This window comes from Telmatherina bonti (assembly GCF_933228915.1).
Source record: "Telmatherina bonti genome assembly, chromosome: 22".
Taxonomy (NCBI): Eukaryota; Metazoa; Chordata; class Actinopteri; order Atheriniformes; family Telmatherinidae; genus Telmatherina; species Telmatherina bonti.
In genome coordinates, this window is record NC_136631.1 from 18729237 (window position 1) to 18745672 (window position 16436).

Genomic DNA, 16436 nt, shown 5'->3' on the forward strand with positions numbered 1-16436 from the left:
GTCTAACAAACTTCAGTGAGAAGTTTGGATGAACGTATGCGGGACACAACACTGGTAGCAGATCTGGAAAACGCACGAGTCTCCAAATAAAAGAAACATGAAAACAATTAACTGAAGTTTTGCACACCATAATCTGGGATTTTCACGACACTCCAAAATGCACATTAATATTTCAGGTTTGCACCAAAGACATAAAAGATTAGACAACCACAAATTTGTGTGTTGAATGATAAAATATGTCTGATAAGAACTAACGTTTTGTGATGAGGAGAAAGTTTTTTTTATCTGCGTCAAACTTCTAACGTTTCAATTTGCTGCTTCTGCTTTATATATTTCCTGTCGGAGTCTCTCAGTTTGATGACAAGCAGAAAGGTGCTTTCACACCGGTCCGGGCTGGAGCGAATTAAGAGTCATCAGACGCGCCTGATATGGTCCCCCTGTCATTGCTCCACACCTCCCAAACCCAACGTCAACTGAATGCACATGAAAAATGATTGATTAATGGTTTTACAAAACTGATCTGACTTATCAGGCTATTTTTTTTATTATTATTTTTAAATAACCTGAAAAATGCAAAACACTTTGCTTGATCTTCATGACAAAAGTAGCCAATAGGATCTCATCCAAACAACGTTCATGTTTAGGTACTGATGCGTGCCCAAGCATCTCCTTGTCAACTGACATCCATGTGAATCATTAATTTTCTTGATCGGAAACAGGTAAGGACTTAATTTTCCAAATTGCCCACCGGAGCTGCTGAGGCACCCTCTGGGTTCCGCCTTCATGAATGCGTTGCTACTGGTAACGCGGCGGTGAAGGGGCGGGGTTGTAGTAATAAGAGCCAATAGGAGGACAGAAACGCGTTGAGTGACATCTCGGTTGCTCCCAATCGACGCATTTGACCCGCCCATGTGGCACACACAGACGCTGCCTATATAAACCACTGACAGCTAGGTAATCCAGTCTGATCGCTGATCGCCTGAGAAAAAATAATAATAAAGCCGGACTAACAAGACGCGAGATATCGACACGAGCAAGTCCTCTCCGCTTAACTTAACGCTGACAAAATGAAAGCAATAAGTCCCGTGCGGTCTTTCCGGAAAAACAACGCGAATTTATCAGAGCACTCCTTAGGAATCTCTCGGAGCAAGACCCCGGTGGATGACCCGCTCAGCTTGCTGTACAACATGAACGACTGCTACTCCAAGCTGAAGGAGCTGGTGCCCAGCATCCCCCAGAACAAGAACGTCAGCAAGATGGAAATCCTGCAGCATGTCATCGACTACATCCTGGACCTGCAGATTGCGTTGGACTCCAGTGTCGCACTAACCAGCCTGCATCACCCCGCGCGGCCGGGGCAGACTCCATCCAGAACCCCTCTGACCACCCTCAACACAGATATCAGCATCTTGTCATTACAGGTAATTACGCTGTAGCTGAAGAAGCCTCTAAACTTTAAAAAAAAAAAAAAAAAAAACCACAGTCTGGTGTGTTGTGAAATATGTCTAGATGTTGTTTCGTGTGTGCGTGTGTGCGCGCACAAACAGCGCGGTCTTTGAAGCCAAAGCGTAACTCGCAAAAAAAAATGGCTTGTTGGAAAGGAAAACGGATTTTTTTTTGTTGTTTTTTTTCTCCCCCTCTTTTGTTCAGAATCAGATGAGGAAGAGATTCGACCTACATTGCGCTGTTGCAACGCCAGCCACTTCAATCGGAAGCTGCGTTGAGACTTAACATTTGGTCTGTGTGTTTGTTTGTTTTCAGTCCCCGGACTTGCCATCAGAGCTGATGACAGATGACAGCCGGACTCTGCATCGTTAAAGCGGTAAGTAGGCTGTCCTCATGTCTGCTGCTGCATTCTGTCCAGGGCTTTCAGGCTCCGCTACAGCCTGTATCCCAGTCTGCTGGAGCAGGATGGGCTAGAATTACCATTTCCCAATGCATTTGTTCCCCTGCTAATGCCGTCTCACGTTGCTGTAAATGGTCCCAATGTGTTGTTGTGTGCGGATGCGCTGCAACGCTGGGGCGGACAGTTGTCTGATTTCTCCAACCTAGTATTAAACATTTATTTGCCGATTTGATCTGAAACGGATAAAAATACTGATGTGAATCTGATTCATATTAATCCAATAAATAAGCGACTTCTCTGTTGTGACCAAAGACGTTTATCTGGCAGATATGTTGGGAACTGCATAGATATTTGCGCCATGCTTTTTTTTTTTTTTTTTTTTTTTTGGTTTACTGTCTACGAGTAGCATTCGTGGGGTTGTATTATACCCTCTTGTGTCTATAATGAAGAGCATCTGCTAAAGGAAAATAATGGCTGTTTGGATTACTGCTACTACGATGTCTGCACATAATTGGTACAAGAAGTGGGTAGGCGCCAGCTGAGCGGCAATTACGCTGATTCTTCCCCAGATTGTAGGCTGAAGTTGTGCGAAAAGTGTGTGCGCGTGCGCTCCCTCCGTCCCCCCTCATCCGTCCGTGTGTGTGTGTGTGTGTGTGTGTGTGTGTGTGTGTGTGTGTGTGTGTGTGTGTGTGTGTGTGTGTGTGTGTGTGTACATCTGGAGCGCAGGGTTTGCTTAGTATTGGGAGTGTTTGGTTAAATGTTAAAAACTGCGGCTTCCTCCCTGGCGCCAGTCTGTCCGGATCTCTGCCCTGTTTGCGTTTTCTAAACACGCCTCTCTTTCTCAATCTTTTGCAGGTGTTTGGTCAAGACGCAAAAATACACACAGGACCTGGGGAGCAGGACTTTCCCCCCTTCCCTCCAGCCTCTGCCCCCCAGCCCTGGATTTTTTTTCCCCCCCTATTTCTTCTGACGCTGAAATCAAGAGACTTTTGCTTATTATGGGACAATCTTATGTGATGTGTTTTTCTGTTTGGACAGTTCATTATTATTTAACTTAAGACTTTTTTTTTAAAGTCCTTTCTGGAAATGGAAGGTGCGTTATGTTCCCTGCAACGGGAGGAAAAATGAGATTATTGTCACAAGGATTATTTCCCCTCCCTCATCTCTCCCCCCGCTTTGCTCCTCTCCTTGTTGAACTCTTCGCTTTTTTGCGGAGGTGGGAACGTGTGTATAGAAACAGACATGGTTAGTTACTGTAAAAAGTTTAGTCTTGTCTTGTCAGAGTTCTTGGCACATGAAGGACTGGACGATGTTTAAATCAAGAAGAAAAAAAAGATAAAATGAATGGAGAAAAAAAAATCTTGTGAACTCTCATCGGGAGTTTATCTTGTATAGTTGCAGGAATTTGAAACTTCTGCAAAAGTGTAATGTTGTACTTAATTATGCTGAAACTTTTTATAAAAGTAATGTAAATTGTACTTTTTTTTTAATACAAAATAAATCAAAAACACAATTTGAACACATTTCATTGGGGACACATGTTAGGGGAGTAAAATCTTGCATACTTCTGTGTGTAGGTATGAGCCGCTGTTCGTTCTTCTTACTCTTTCAAAACAAACCCTACAGTGTCCTTATCAGGCCTCCACTATGTGACCTGTAGAGAAGATCCAAAACAACTCTTTTCCCAAGGCAAACACGACCTGGAGGCTCATGGTTGCATAAAAGCTTATTTAGGGCGCACAGTCTGACTGCACTTTTACTTTCTGCCATGCTATGTAAAGTAAATAGGATTAAACGCTTTAGCGTGGCAGTCTGAGCCATTTAAGCACCAGGCCGAGGCTGTGCTGTTTCTTTTTTTAAAAGGTAGACAATTATGGAAATTTAACTTGAGTTGATACCGAGTCTCTGACGCGTTACTGAACCCACAAGTAATCTTCAACCTATTAAGGCAGTAATTGCTTTGGTTTCATGAAGAACTGTTGTGGATCTACATGGCTTTTCATATTTTAAAAAAAAAAAATGGCTACATTATTCCTTAGTTAAGCTCAATTTCACAGACCAAATCTGTCCAAAAATCAAAGGGGATGTATGCCACTATGGGGAAAATGTGGACCCTGTGACTATTGGGTCAAGATTGTAGTATGTTACAGGTGACGCACCTCAAACTTTATTCAAAATATTCAATACCAGTATTTTACAGTCCGCAGAGATAGAATTGAACTTCTAGGACTGGAAAAAGATTTATTTCAACAGGAGCACTGTCCAGATAATCGATACCCCGAGGTGAACGCTCACCTGTCATTCCGATTCACCTTTCAGAGTGAACAATTGTCTTATTTCATACCAACTAATCTACACACGTCTTTAGGAGTTTTACCTTCAGGAATAATCCCTTGGGATATCTTCATGAATTAGCTTTTGTCAAATAATTTTAGAAAAGTCAAAGTGAATGAACAGAAACTACTCATTAAAGATCACGTACTTCAAAGGAACTGTCTCCATTCTTGTCAGTACTCTTAACTTGAGGATCCCCGCTGGTCTGAGCTCCGCGCGACACGCCTGCTACAGGTTTGTATGGAGAGTGCACCATCTATCGGACAACCAAAGTCCTGCAAGCAATCATCTCCTCCGTCACTTTTTCTAGTCCCTAACGCTGCATGTCCATATGAAACCATTTAAAAGTTTTTTAGTTAGGGACTCTGGGTTTATTTATTAAATAATGGAAGTCTACTGAGACTTAAGTATGTGACTGCTGAGTTTCTAACAAAGAGGAGCAAAAACAAGATCATGTGATTTATTTCACAGATCCATGCAGTGAAATGTTTATTTGATTCAAAACACAGTGTGCAAAGACAAACACCAATCTGGAGTCTAGTGCATGCATTATTTTCTCCATCACAGCAACAGGCAACAATAAAACACACCATCTACGTGAAATGTTTTAACCACAACACCACACAATGCACTTGGTGCAGGTTTCAGTAACCATGCTATGCTTTTTCAGGCCTAACTACCTTTTAAGTAACGTTTTTCTGAAAATGTAAATATTCCTTTACTAAACACACAGATTCCAAGTAACAGCACCACATTCACATAGAAGAGAAATCTAAACACACACAAAAGCAACGTCCTCACAACATGAGACTCATTTGACCTGAGCGAAAGGTTTTTTTTGGCAACATTAAAATTCAAAATGTTCTTTTTTTTTTCATTTTAAACTGCAAGATACTGTTTCTTTCTGGATGCTCTCTGCTTAATTTGTAGAAACACCTCCAACAATTCCTTCAATATCTTCTCTAAATCTTTGGAACACATCACAACATCAAACGTATAATTTTGCTATGATAACATGAAGAATGGCCCTCTGCAGGATCCATCCTAAACACAAACATGTGGTTTTTTCAGAGGACACTCTCCCTCTCGTCTCCCAGAGTGATGGTGCACAGGTTCTGGTTGTGGTGGATGATGGCAGCGCTGCTGCCGGGGGTGATGATGACAGCTTGGGGAATGATGACGCTGGCGGAGGAGGTGGTGGACTCTGTGCCTGTGATGTTAGCCTGCTGCTGATGGCTGTTGTTGGTGTTAGTGTTGGTGTCACTGGGGCTGCTTGTGTTGTTATTGAGGGTGGTGTTGCTGGCGGTGCGGTTCAGGTTGATGACCCCGTTGGACGGCCACCCCTCATCTGGGCTGCTGGCCATTAAGCTGGCTTCAGATGGAGCTTCGGAGCAGATGGACATGCGGGCCACCGTAGCGTCCTGCAGGCCACTCAGACTGCTTGGAAGGAGGCCTCTCTTCTTCACCAACCCTTCCAGCTCCAGTTCAATCATACTGGGCTCCAGTGCTGCGCTGCTGGTGTCTCCTTCAGCTTCCTCCAGGGAGGGGTCTGAGGAGCTGTCACTAGAGCGCATCCCTGAATCAGAAGAGTCCTTGTGATCTAGGAGGACATCTGTATGGAGGCCAGGGTTGGCTCTTTGTGCAGACAGAGCACTGGTCTTTGCTTCATTGTGGAGGAGAGGCGTGGTGTTGTCAGCTTCTTCTGGGCCTGAATCTTCTTCACTGGCCACCCTATGGTAGTATGACCCTGCCCCATTCTTCCTTGAGCCTGATGTCTTGGAAGACACACTATGGTCTAGCTTCTCATCCTCTTCACTAATGGGGTCTAGGAGCAGAGCATCAGCCCCCGAGGCTAAATCTGTGGCATCGCTACTTTTGGAGCCTCTCTTGGTAAAGGACTTGCGGCTGTCTTGATCAGTTCCTTCCTTGGCCTGAAGGGATGGAAGAGGATTCAGATTCAGGAGAACAAAAAATATACAGTATTCTGTGCTGCTGGCCCCCTGCAGGCCTCTAAGAGGGAGATTCCTGTCTCTCCCTTTAGTGCCAAGAGAAACAAGGAGTATATGCCAAAAATTAAGAAATGCAAGAAGCATATTTTGTATTTTCCCAGCTCCAACTTAAACTATTGCCATTGCACTGGCCAGAAATATACGTAAGTTTTAAAACCTACAAGCTTATTTCTGTGCTGCAACGATGCAAATGAATGACAATTAACCACATTGTCTCCTCTGTAATCAGACTCAGACTTATTTGATTGAACCATCTCTTTCATTAGTGATGCTATGGCAAAAATAGTGACATTGAACTTGTGACTGTCCACTCACCCCTTTGTCCTCTGAGTTGACAGCCTGGAGGAATTGTCCAGGGTGGGGCTGCACAGGCCTCTCCCCCCCACTGCCGGACATCTCCAGCTGGGCCATCTGAGCAATGTACTCCCTGTAGGCATCACGATACTCAGCCTGCTGCTTGTCTGTCAGCTTGCAGATGTCATTAGAGGATTCCTGGGAGTTGAGGCTGGACATGCTTGAAGTGTGGTGATTTGCCACCTGACAAGATGAGAAAAAGTTGGGCTGGCATGCAAACCCAGTTTTCTGAGGCACATGTTTGTTTGAAAGACTCCTAAGTGTCAGTGTTTTACAATTCTGGGCTATTACCCAAGAAAGAAATACAAACATACGATAAACGTGTCACCTAAAGAATATAAATGTATTCAGATTCTGAGCTATAATTGACACGCAGCCGATTAAATATTCAGGATACGAGAATTGGATAAAGTGAAGAAGTTACTGGCATGGAACGCAGATGGAGTGGCGATGAAAGATGCACTGTTTTCAGTGCCTGGATTAAATTTGAAACAATTCACAAAGCGAGACCATTTAAAATAGCAGCAGAGTCAGCTGTCTATGTGCGAATGTTTGCCCGTGTCTCACAGAATTTGCAAAGTGGGTATAGGGAGGGTGAAAATAACAAACAGGGGGCCCCTTGACACCTTTTGGTGTGTAGCAGTATGTGTATGTATTTTTAATTCTGTCAAATTCAAGCGCAACATCAGCTTCCTCTGCCGTACTCTTCTCTCACTCCAAACGACGTAAATATGAAACCACTGAGATAATAAAAAGAAAATTCTGACTTTGTGCTGCAGACAGTGTGGTTTTCGTCCTGGTCGCGGAACAGTGGACCAGCTCTATACCCTCTCTGGGGTCCTGGAGGGGGCATGGGAGTTTGCCCAACCAGTCTACATGTGCTTTGTGGACCTGGAGAAGGTGTTCGACCGTGTCCCCCGGGGGCTCCTGTGGGGGGTACTCCGGGAGTATGGGGTACCGGACCCCCTTGTACGAGCTGTCCGGTCCCTGTACGACAGGTGTCAGAGCTTGGTCCGCATTGCCGGTAGTAAGTCGGATTCGTTTCCGGTGAGGGTTGGACTCCGCCAAGGCTGCCCTTTATCACCGATTCTGTTCATAACTTATATGGACAGAATTTCTAGGCGCAGCCGAGGGGTTGAGGGGATCCGACTTGGTGGCCTCAGGATTGGGTCCCTGCTTTTTGCAGATGACGTGGTCCTGTTGGCTTCGTCTGGTCGTGATCTCCAGCTCTTGCTTGAGCGATTCGCGGCCGAGTGTGAAGCGGCTGGGATGAGAATCAGCACCTCAAAATCTGAGACCATGGTCCTCAGCCGGAATAGGGTGGATTGCCCTCTCCGGGTCGGGAGTCAGGTCCTGCCCCAAGTGGAGGAGTTTAAATATCTCGGGGTCTTGTTCACGAGTGAGGGAAGGATGGAGCGCGAGATCGACAGACGGATCGGTGCGGCGTCTGCAGTAAGGCGGACTCTGTGCCGGTCTGTCGTGGTGAAGAAGGAGCTGAGCCAGAAGGCGAAGCTCTCGATTTATCAGTCGATCTACGTTCCTACCCTCACCTATGGTCATGAGCTGTGGGTCGTGACCGAAAGAACGAGATCTCGTATACAGGCGGCTGAAATGAGTTTCCTCCGCAGGGTGGCCGGGCTCTCCCTTAGAGATAGGGTGAGGAGCTCGGTCATCCGGGAGGGGCTCAGAGTAGAGCCGCTGCTCCTTCGCATCGAGAGGAACCAGTTGAGGTGGCTCGGGCATCTGGTCAGGATGCCTCCTGGACGCCTCCCTGGTGAGGTGTTCCAGGCACGTCCCTCGGGGAGGAGACCCCGGGGAAGACCCAGGACACGCTGGAGGGATTACATCTCTCGGCTGGCCTGGGAACGCCTCGGGATCCCCCCCGCAGAGTTGGCAAATGTGGCTGGGGAGAGGGAAGTCTGGGCTTTCCTGCTTAGGCTGCTGCCCCCGCGACCCGACCCCGGATAAGCGGCAAAAGATGGATGGATGGGTGCTGCAGACACGTGGCTGTTGGGGCAGTTTGTCGGTGTGACCCGCTGTTTTTTTTATTTATTTACAGTCTTGGTGTGACCTTTTCTTCACCACTTTGCTAGTGCTGCACACTCATGCTAAGCTACTTTTCATCTTTTTTTGAATATGCATATGTGCAAACACAAAGCACAAACACTGTTAATTCTATTTAACCTCATCTGCTGCTGTGATGTATTTGCATAAAGCTCTTGATGGAAAGACTGACCGGCCAGTGTGGATTGTTGCTTCGTCTCATAGGCTCCTCCAGCCCCACTCCGCTGAGCTCTTCGAAGCTAAGGTTGAGGCTGAAAGCTGGTGTTTCATGCTGAATTCCACCTGCGCGTCTGCTGGGCTCCCCTTGGAGCACGCTGCTGCCCTGCTCACTTGCAGCACGGGACTCATCCTGTAGCGCTGCTTGGCTTTCTGCATGACGTTGCTCCATCACCTTCAAAGTACACAATGCTTCAATGTTTCTGTTAAGGCCTTTAATTTTTTCAGGTTATTGCTGGTTCAGTTCCTGTTTTCAGTACTATGTGTGTGCAGGAATATTTATAAATTTCTCCATGCAGATTACACAAAACTTAGAAAAGATGGCACTTTTGAGAAAAGAGCCTCCTAAACTTTTGTGCAAATGTGGATCTCTTTGAATAATAAATAAGAATTACGCAAAGCATGTTTTCACAGAGCATGTGACATACAGAACATGTTAGACGGCATAAACAGTAAAAGCATATGCTTGTAAAAAGGAGAATTGCGAGCTGCTCCTTCAGTAGAGTAGTAACAGTAACTCAGCTATCCTCTCCTCCCCAACAATAACCTCCCTTCATCCAGATATCAGTCAGCCATCTTGAACCAGACGGCTGTGCTTGTAGCATCCTGGCAACACAACATAGTTTTTTTTTTTCATGGAGCTGTAAGGCCACTGGACTTTCTAGCTGCTTCTATGTGAATTTTGCATCCAATCTCAGGGAAAACATGACCAATCCCAGGCTCTGCTTTGGTATTAGGAGCACAGACTAACAGTTGATGAAGTGGAGATGGCTACATGTGTTAGTGATTTCAGCTATAGCTCAGCTGACTGGACTTCTGGCTGACTGACGAGTATGCCTCTCGTAATATGGATTATAAAATCGACATCCCAATATCTCAAAGCAGAAAAAGATGTCTTATGAGATAATGTCTTGCTTGGCTTTTGGAATAAACCAAGGATAACATGAATGAACAGAAGGGCATTGGCAGGGCCTGAGTGTCCGTAAAGTAGGGCAGAATGAAAAGGATGGATGCTACTGAAAACGATCTGGACATAAAGGCTGTGGGAGCAACAATCTGGCTGATGTTGGTTGTGGTAGAGTGATGCTTTCTATGATTGCCTTCTCAACAACAAAAACAAACTTAATTCAAATCCGGACAGATGTTCACAGCAAAAACAGGTAAATGACTTTGTCCTACCATTCCTCTGAAAAGCTGCCAGTCACCAAAGTTCATCTCCATCTCTTTCTTCAGCTCCTCAAGATTGCAGTGAGTAAGCACTCGACCATTTATATTAGCCTGCAATGGATAACATTCAATTCATGGACATGCAAAGAAAACAGAATTGTATTTACGAGGACGGAAGAAAAAAACATCACTATAAGCAATAGAAACATTGACAGAAAAAAAAACCCATCACTAAAAACATCAGAAAAACATTTTATTGTATACCTTTTTGATGGTAGCTGTGTACTGAGGCAACATGTTTGGGTCGATTCCCTCTAACTGTTTGAGACGCTCACACGCTGCATCAGTGCTCAAAGAGCTGAGCAGGACAGCAGGACAGACCTGCATTACAGCACAAATCAACACATCATTGGAATATAGAAAGTCTTCTATTATTATGAGGGCAAATACACACACTTTGTTAGAGCAGCTTATTCCTAAAACATGGATTAGTGTGAATCGAGCAATGATTCCCGGCAGATAGACATGCAGGCCTGTTACTGTGAAGCACAGAGAGAAGAAAAACCACAATCCCACACAGTAATTCTCTCTATCAGTCACACAGTGTAAGTGTAAATGTAAACAAAGCAGCCAACCTATCCAAATACTCTGTTACCTGCTCTTATCCCCTTCCTCAGTGTATATATATATAAGCACATTAAGTGTGTGCACAACACTTAAGGGAAGGAGTCTGCAAGTCTGTGAGCTGTACTGAGTGGCGGTCGCTGCTGAGAGGCTACAAGGCTCATTATGACTAATACCAGTTGCCTGTCCATGCAGCCTTAAGGCCTCACACACAGCCGGCATGCCAACCACTGGCACAAAAACCAAACAAACTTCATCCATCCTTCACCCTTCTCCCTCTGGCTCTGCTGGTCTCTGTGATGAGCAAACTCCTTACTCCTTCCTTTTTTCTCCCTCCCTCCCTTCCTTCCTTCCTTCCTTTCCTTCCTTCCTTCATCTCACATTCTTTCCCCTTCAGCCTCCTGTACAGAACTCCTACTCTCTTTTCCATCACTCTGCCTCTCTCTCTCCCATCTTTCACTCCTGCTCCACCCAGCTATTAACACCATTAAGACAAGGCTTTATGGTAAGCCCCCCCGGCTTTGTTTCTGGTTTAGAGGGAGAGAAGAGCAAAGCTTTGGAGGACTGTGAATGGTTGTTCAACAAATAAGGGGGGAAAAAAATACAACACAGTACACATAAGTAAGTGCCAACTTTCTGTAATGGTGGGAATGAACACTGGCACTGAACACTTAGATTCATCTACTGTCCATGCCTACAGGTTTTTCTCCATGTGGAACTACAGAAGTGATTCTACCTACTAGGACAGGAGCTTAAGTTGTGTTTAAGTCTCTTTCTACTGCATGCAGTGTAGAAACAAATCAATGTGTTAAAGATGAGGTAGAGACATGTGGGTGATGGAAAATAGAGGCTGAAATGCAGAGAAGAAAGCCGTGAAACCAGAGCTGTACCTGCTTTAATTTGTAAGGCAGCGACTTTAAATGCTTGATCAGGAAAACAAAAAAGAAGCAAACAGTCAAAAGCACAGGAAAGAGCCTTCACATTACAAACTGAGTCTGTACCTGTGGGGAAAAAAAACAAGGCGGGAAGGCAGAATTAAGACAGTAAAGAGACAAGCAGGGAGACGCTAGCACACATGTTGAACTCATCATCAAGGGATATGAGAGACACTGACAACAGCGCAGACATTTATCCGTCTCCCAGCAGGGAAGGAGACGGCTTCTTTACAGCAGCCACACAGCCAGCCAGTGCCATCAGCCTGGAAATGTAGAGGCTATTAGAAGTAGAATTATTAGACAAGAAGATTTTGTTCATGCTGGAGTCATAATCTTTGCAGACACAACAGACTATGAAGGACAGACAAAAAGAAAAAAACAAGCAAAAGAAGGGGGAACCTTTCACGCGCAGAAAAAAGGTGAAATTTCATTTTTAAATAAAGCTCCTTGATTCAGACGGCACATGTGTCTTCTAGGAATGTGAGTGAAAGCTTGAATATGTGTGTGTTTGTGTTAACCCGCCCAGTGTGTGTGTGATAAGAGTGTAATTACAGCTGGGCTGAGCTCCGGGCTGGGCAGAAGGATGGGGAAGAGGAAACAGAGCTCTGTGAGGGAGGAAGCATCTTGGTATGGAGATAAGCTCTACCAGCGCTGGGCTCATTGTCAGTGTACAGTATACATATATGTGTGTGTATGTCTGTGTGTCGCTAGCCCCAACAGTTGCTCTGATGATAATCCAAGCAGCCAGACGAATCCATACTCACACTTCCACCAGCTAGGCAATTACACTCAGCCAGAACTGCTTACATATCCAAAGACTCACACACAAATTAAGACACACACACACACACATACTTGGAGATTTGCAGAAATACAGACAGATGTAAGCTCTACACAATGAGATTAGCCACAAACCTTAAAAGGGGATTAAAAAAAAAAAAAGAACATTTATACTAAGGAAGTTTGAGAAAGATATGAGGAGCAAAGTGTGGTATCAGCTGAGGCACTGATGAAGGTATGGGGGACGGGATTTTTAAAAAAATATATAGACAGAAAAAATAGCCAGATAAGAGGTACTAGAGAAGGAACATTAGACAGTAATCTATATTTAAATCTTTCGCAAAGCTTTTTTCAGCGCTCGCTGGCATTGGCCTGATAAGTGGCTTTATGAAGCACAGCTCTCCTGAGCAGTGTTATCATTAAATTGTTCAAATAGTAGCTGATCGCTCTGAAGACGTGACTATCTGGATGCAGAAGTTTGGTTCATTTTCTTTAAATAATATATAATAAAATCAAAAAGAAAAAAAAATTATGTTAGGAGGGGGTCACAATCACTCCTCGTGTAATCTGGAATTGAACTGATGATCGTCTGTTGATTTAGCTTCGATCAAAACCAATATTTAATGTTTTAACATTGATTATAACAACAGCCAAGTGTTTGAGACCATTTCAGTCGGTGTTCTTCACATCTGTAAGCTTGTCACATGACATAACAAAGCCAGCTCCAATGTTTGCTCCAGACTAAAACTAAAGACCAGGAATTAAACAAATAATCATGTAAGTCATTTTCTGCACAAGACACAGAGTACAGCTCAAGTAATTTAAAAATCAAAAAGTGTCAGGTAAGATAATCCATTTCTAATCTCCTGTCCTTTCTGAGCCACAGCAAAACACATAGCCTGCCAAACATATAAGTGTGCATTTTATTCATGCAAAACATAAGTGGTACAAGCTTAATGCATCGGGTCGACAGGCACATTACATTACACCAGTTCTGTTACACAACTGGGTATAGGTGCAGTAAACGTGCTAAAATGCCTGCTGATGTTACTGAGGTTACCATGGTGGGGTCAAAGGGGCTTGAGGGGAGGCCTTCTCTGGCATCCTCTGCAATAACATCCTGACATGGGCGCAGAATGGAAACAGTTGTATAAGAGGGAAGATTAACGAAAGTTGAGTTGATGACCATGCAGTTTATAGAATAACCTTTATCTTCTTTACTTTAAATTTTAAAATGGATAAATACCCTGCAAGTGGGGGTCAGAAGCTGTACTGTACTTAAGTAGAGGGGCAATAGAAACAGCGTGATATTAGATCAAAAGAAGCAGGAGAAAAAGTGTAACACTCAAACATACTATGATAAAGGCGACAAAGCATGATGAAGGAAAACAAGAACAGCAGTGAAGAGGAAGTGTTAAAAAAGGAAAGGAGGTTAGACTTCTGTGGTTTGTTCATGCAGTAACAATGGACCTCCCTGCAGGCTAAACCTTGCCTCATACCTATCAATCAATTAATAAGAGCAATGACACTTGCTCAAATTATTGAAGAAATCCTGTCACACACAGTTTATTTATCATATAAATAATACAGTTACAAGTGCATCTGCTGCTGATATCATGAAATGAAAGATGAAAGGACATTAAAACAAATCCAGTTTTTATTCTTTACTTACAAGTCCACTGGCTTCTTGGGGTTGACCGGGAATTTTAATGGAAGTGCGTGAGGATGAGGGGGCATGGTGGGAGTAATGTCGTGGCAGGTGATACACATGATGAGGGAAATAAGGCTACAAGGGGAGAAAGAATGAATATGAAGATGTAGGGGAAACAAAATAAAAATAAAATCATATGAGGAAGTTCATGCTCAAATATGGTTAAACGTGCTTTTGCTCCTGATCATGTAGTACAGTCAACACCTGCTAATGGCAAAAACTCCAGGATTAACAGAAAAAAGGGTTGAAGCAATTGTATATACTGATGGTGTGCTGAGGACTGAGCAGCTACATGAACGACGTCATCTTTACTGTCTCTACTAGGAAGCAGCCAAAAAATGAAAATAAACTTGATGTAGTGCTGATACTGAACAATGCATACCATATTTGGACTATCAAGTCAGTTATAATTTAACATAACAATATTTAATCAAGATGGACATCTAACAGACCAGTGTAGTGGGTAGAGGACTGATTATTGTGTCTCACCCGGTTATAGAATGGGTGTTGAGGACCAGTCATCCCACTGAAGTAAGAGCTGTGGGGCTGAGGAGGCAGTGACCCAGCAAAAGAGCCAGTTGGGGAGCAGGCAGCGGAGTGCTGGCCATACCCTGGCTGAGGACGGGGCACTACCTCTTGCTGCGGTAGCGTGGGATAGGTCACTCCTCCAACGTGCATCTGCTCCCTGGCCGCACGCACATCTGAGAAAGAAGAACAACGGAGGAAGAGAGAAAGAAGTGTTTATATTTGACGTCGTCGATCATCTCTTGGCGATGACTATAAAGCCCCTTCTGATCCACCCACGCATCAGTAATTTAGGTTTATTTTATCATCTTTAGGGAGTTCAGACAGTTGTGAATACAAAGAGAAAAATACATATCAAACAGTTCATGTACGCAATAGGAAAATTCCTAGATCCTCAAAGCACTGCAGGGGGATTATGACAAGAACAGTGCTCCTGACATGTTCGCCTTCTCCAAAATAGGAGCAATTAAAAAGCTAAAAACCAAAGCTAAGGAAAAATGGGAGCTCCTATTGCCACTTTCATTTCTGAATTACTCTGTTCAAAACATGAATTGCGCTGATATTCTCCATTTTCTAAACTATATGCTAGCCAAATGATTACTCTGGCACATGTAGCAATTTGCTGTCCCTGAGAAAAATATTAACCTGTGGAAACAAACAACACAGGCCATGTGAACTCAAAGGTTTTCCCATAAATCTATTTGACTTTAAGAGTCGCTAAGTAAGGAGCTTTGATAAAACATCCAAAATTAAAAGTGAAACAAGCCCAAAGACAGAACAGAGTTCCTCTGTGTGGCTGGCAAGAGAGTAAGTACCAGAAACAGAAGCAGGCACCAGAATGTCTCCTGGTTATACAAGTGGCTGCTGAATGACACACTGAGTGAGACCCAATCCAGCCTGTGAACACAATGGGGGCCTTATGATGTGAGTCAGGCTCATGGGCGGGTATCATTGACAGCACTGCCCACTGGTTGGCCACAGGACACTAGGCACAAAGTATCAACTGGTCATTGAGGGGGTTGAAGGGGGGGGTTACTGGACAGGAGAAATGGTCACCTTCCGCTCCCTGTGGACATGTGTGGAGGAAAGAACACCAACTCTTTGAGGACACACACACAACTAAACACATGTTCCATGGATACCCACAGTACACACACCTAAACACTATTATGGAATGAGTCTGCACTTACAGACTGGACATCTGGTTGTGGAACTTGGTCAGCTGCACTCTCCATGACTCAATGTTGGCTGAACAGAACAGACTTTCTGTGTATGTGAGTGTGTGTTTTCTGTGGTTTCACAGCACTATGATGCAGCAGCTTCACACTAGGCGTCATTGACACTCCTATATAAACTAAATAGCCGTTGACGCGCGGTAGCAAAATTACAGCGCAGTACTGGCTTGTATTTCAATATTGTCATACTTTTACGTCACAAAATCTCCAAATGGTTAAGGAGAGTGCAGCATCGGAGGCAGTTTGTGACAGAGAGAGAGAACATTGCTGTGGTTCCACAGAACCGGAATCAAAACCAACTCGACATGATTGTTTAAAAATGAGAAGCAAGCTGTGGGTTATTGAGTCCCTGCAGAGGGTGATTTTAGAGCAAACTGCTGCAGCGCTATGAGTAATGCCACAGCCAAACGAGCTGGCACTGAATTCAACCGATCAGGTAGAAGACAGTTCTCCATTTCTCCATGTTATTGGACAATGTTTTTGAGTGCAGTTCAACAATACATGCCAACCCGGGGAGGTCGTGACCTGTAGTAAAAGCATTCAAAGCTGTAGCAGAGTTGAAACCATTACATTCGGCCAAGTTCATGATTAAACCTTTATACCACCCTTACACTTCCCAGACAGCAACAAGCTTTA

The 16436-nt window shown here is 44.2% G+C and overlaps 2 protein-coding genes across 4 annotated transcripts in view; one reads left to right on the top strand and one right to left on the bottom strand.

The window, feature by feature from the left end:
• The first annotated feature begins 985 nt into the window (after nucleotides 1–985).
• On the top strand, nucleotides 986–3359 carry id2a (inhibitor of DNA binding 2a). The gene is made up of 3 exons (XM_079262122.1): nucleotides 986–1421; nucleotides 1762–1822; nucleotides 2702–3359. Exons 1-2 carry the CDS (start codon nucleotides 1068–1070, stop codon nucleotides 1816–1818), a joined length of 411 nt encoding a protein of 136 aa, XP_079118248.1. The 5' UTR covers nucleotides 986–1067; the 3' UTR covers nucleotides 1819–1822; nucleotides 2702–3359.
• A 1284-nt stretch (nucleotides 3360–4643) lies between these two features.
• Nucleotides 4644–16436, bottom strand: part of kidins220a (kinase D-interacting substrate 220a) — a 46712-nt gene continuing 34919 nt past the window's right edge. Inside the window, exons 25-33 of one of the 3 annotated variants that reach the window (XM_079261753.1) lie at nucleotides 14530–14741; nucleotides 14002–14115; nucleotides 13390–13449; nucleotides 11505–11537; nucleotides 10255–10371; nucleotides 10003–10101; nucleotides 8780–8998; nucleotides 6505–6726; nucleotides 4644–6111 (exon numbers count right to left, since the gene is read on the bottom strand). In XM_079261753.1, the coding sequence (XP_079117879.1) occupies nucleotides 5248–6111; nucleotides 6505–6726; nucleotides 8780–8998; nucleotides 10003–10101; nucleotides 10255–10371; nucleotides 11505–11537; nucleotides 13390–13449; nucleotides 14002–14115; nucleotides 14530–14741 (1940 nt within the window). In that variant the 3' untranslated portion in view covers nucleotides 4644–5247. The remainder of the gene's footprint in view (nucleotides 6112–6504; nucleotides 6727–8779; nucleotides 8999–10002; nucleotides 10102–10254; nucleotides 10372–11504; nucleotides 11538–13389; nucleotides 13450–14001; nucleotides 14116–14529; nucleotides 14742–16436) is intronic. The other 2 variants (XM_079261752.1, XM_079261751.1) reach the window with 2 other exon arrangements.